Genomic DNA, 2,076 nt, shown 5'->3' on the forward strand with positions numbered 1-2,076 from the left:
CCTACTGCAAGAGCTGAATGATGGACAGCGAGTAGTCATTAATGAAGATAACCAAAGTTGTCTGAAAATTATAGAAGGAGAGAAACTAAAGAGGAAAATGAAGCACATTGCAACAAAGTTCCACTTTGCAAAAGATCTTATTCAAAAACAAGAAATGGAGTGTATCTACTGCCCATCTGAAGACAAATCCGCTACGATTTATTGACATAACCATTGCAGCGCGTTAGATTGGAGAAATTGGTCAAGATGATTGGACTGGCTATTGCCGTTTAGGAGGAGTGTTGTAGTGGAAACGGAAATTGTCAGAGTAGGCTGCTAATGTTTAATGTCAGTAATTTGATAAGGAAAAATACCTCATTCATGTTTGTTCGTTCATTCTAACCAGACGTGTTTTAATCACTGCTAGTCACTCTTTACAAGAAATTGTCATTTTTCATTATTCAGAATCAGTTCATGCTGGATTCTTTTGCACCAAATATCGACAAAATATGTAAAAATTTTAATGCCGCAAGAAATTTTCAGTGATCAGTGAAAGATTCGCTTTGGTCACATTAGAATGAAATCGAAATCACAAAATATTCGTTAAGCGAATGAAAATTACTTGAATAAAGCATCATTTCAGCCCACAGTAAAATGCACTGTGCTAAAAAATCGTCGATAAAGTAGATGTACGCAGCCACATTCATTCGCGCTGTCAATCGCCATCCTGTCAAAGTCCGAAACGTCAAACCCTAATCATTAGTTGAGTGTGTGAAGTGAAGATCAAAACATTGCTCGTCCGATCCCTAAAGTGAAAATCGATTTCCGCTCGTGTTTTTCAGAAATAATTCAGAGGAAACCAATTAGCCATGTCCGAGGTAAACTTCTCCGCCCGTGCCTACTGCAAGATGATGCTGCACGCGGCCAAGTATCCGCACCTGGCCGTCAATGGGCTGCTGCTCGGGGCCAAGGGTGACCAGCAGAAGGTGGTCGATGCGGTGCCCCTTTTCCACCAGTGTCTTCATGTGAGCCCCATGGCGGAGATTGCCCTGATCCAGGTGGAGGCCAAAGCCGCCAAGGAGGGCCTACAGGTTCTGGGGTATTACGCGGCGGCCGAGAACTTCTACGACAACAGTTTGGAGCGGGCACCGGGAGCACGGATCGCTGATAAGGTTGTGGAGAATGTCAACGGAGCGGTGTTTGCCGTGGTGAGTACGAAGCGGGATGAGTTGGGCAATTAGGGCACACTAACTAAAAATATGCAATTCACCGAAAACAGATATTTCTCAACATCCGCGAGATATTCGAGCAGAGATTGAGAACTAATTGAAAACTAGTTTTGATGTTGTGATATCACCTAACATCATAACTCAATATGATAGTTCTGAGAAAAAATCTAACTATGACGAGCAACCGTTTTTAACTTTTTACCGCACCAATAATAATGACTTCTAAATTTTGATTCCAGATTGACAACCGAGCTGTGTCGATCAACATGCGCTATCCGGCGCTGAAGGTTTGGCAGAGCAAGGAAGGACGTTGGACTAAAGTGGCTAAGTGTTCCGTAGAAGATTCGAAGAATACGTTCGATGCCGTGTCGAGTTTGCTGCAGCGAGGTGCCATGAAGGAACTGAACGATTTCGACAACTATCTGGACAACACGGACAACGATTGGAGCAACGACCATCTGAATCGGGACTTGAGACAGATTTTGTCTATGTATTAGGGCGTGGAGGGGCGCATGTGCAATTGCATTTTGATTTTCTTTTCCAAATACTGTAATTTATTCTCAAAATACAAGATTAGTTGTAATAAAAGGATTTGTTCAGCGTTATACCAAGCATTAGAATGGGATTTTTTTCTTTCAAATTATCCAACAGACGGTTTTCCGTGTATTCAAAGAGTTTTATTTACTTCACCTTCCCCACAGATTTTTTTTTAATATAAACATCAAACTTTGATTAATTTCTTGCGCACGAAACTGCTGCTTTTGTGCAAACAATAGTCTAGCTCAGCTTAGTACAAAGAAAAACGAATAAAAAATGTTCTGCAATCGGATTTGATCGCTCTTCTCAGTCATACTGTGGACTGCTGGCT

General features: G+C 41.7%; 1 protein-coding gene across 1 annotated transcript; it reads left to right on the forward strand.

Moving 5' to 3' along the window:
- The first annotated feature begins 719 nt into the window (after positions 1-719).
- LOC5579012 (ER membrane protein complex subunit 8/9 homolog) lies at positions 720-1,828 on the forward strand. The gene is made up of 2 exons (XM_001664142.2): positions 720-1,187; positions 1,448-1,828. The coding sequence occupies exons 1-2, from the start codon at positions 849-851 to the stop codon at positions 1,703-1,705; spliced, it is 597 nt and encodes a 198-aa protein (XP_001664192.2). The 5' UTR covers positions 720-848; the 3' UTR covers positions 1,706-1,828.
- Positions 1,829-2,076: the final 248 nt, after the last annotated feature.

The sequence above is a fragment of the Aedes aegypti genome, chromosome 1 (assembly GCF_002204515.2).
Source record: "Aedes aegypti strain LVP_AGWG chromosome 1, AaegL5.0 Primary Assembly, whole genome shotgun sequence".
In the NCBI taxonomy this organism is placed as follows: domain Eukaryota; kingdom Metazoa; phylum Arthropoda; class Insecta; order Diptera; family Culicidae; genus Aedes; species Aedes aegypti.

What these genes read in the sequence shown, in the direction of transcription:
- LOC5579012 (XM_001664142.2), top strand. Translation starts at nt 849, where the DNA reads ATGTCCGAGGTAAACTTCTCCGCCCGTGCCTACTGCAAGATGATGCTG. An exon ending in ACGGAGCGGTGTTTGCCGTG is followed by an intron (nt 1,188 to 1,447) that starts GTGAGTACGAAG and finishes TTTTGATTCCAG; the next exon opens with ATTGACAACCGAGCTGTGTC.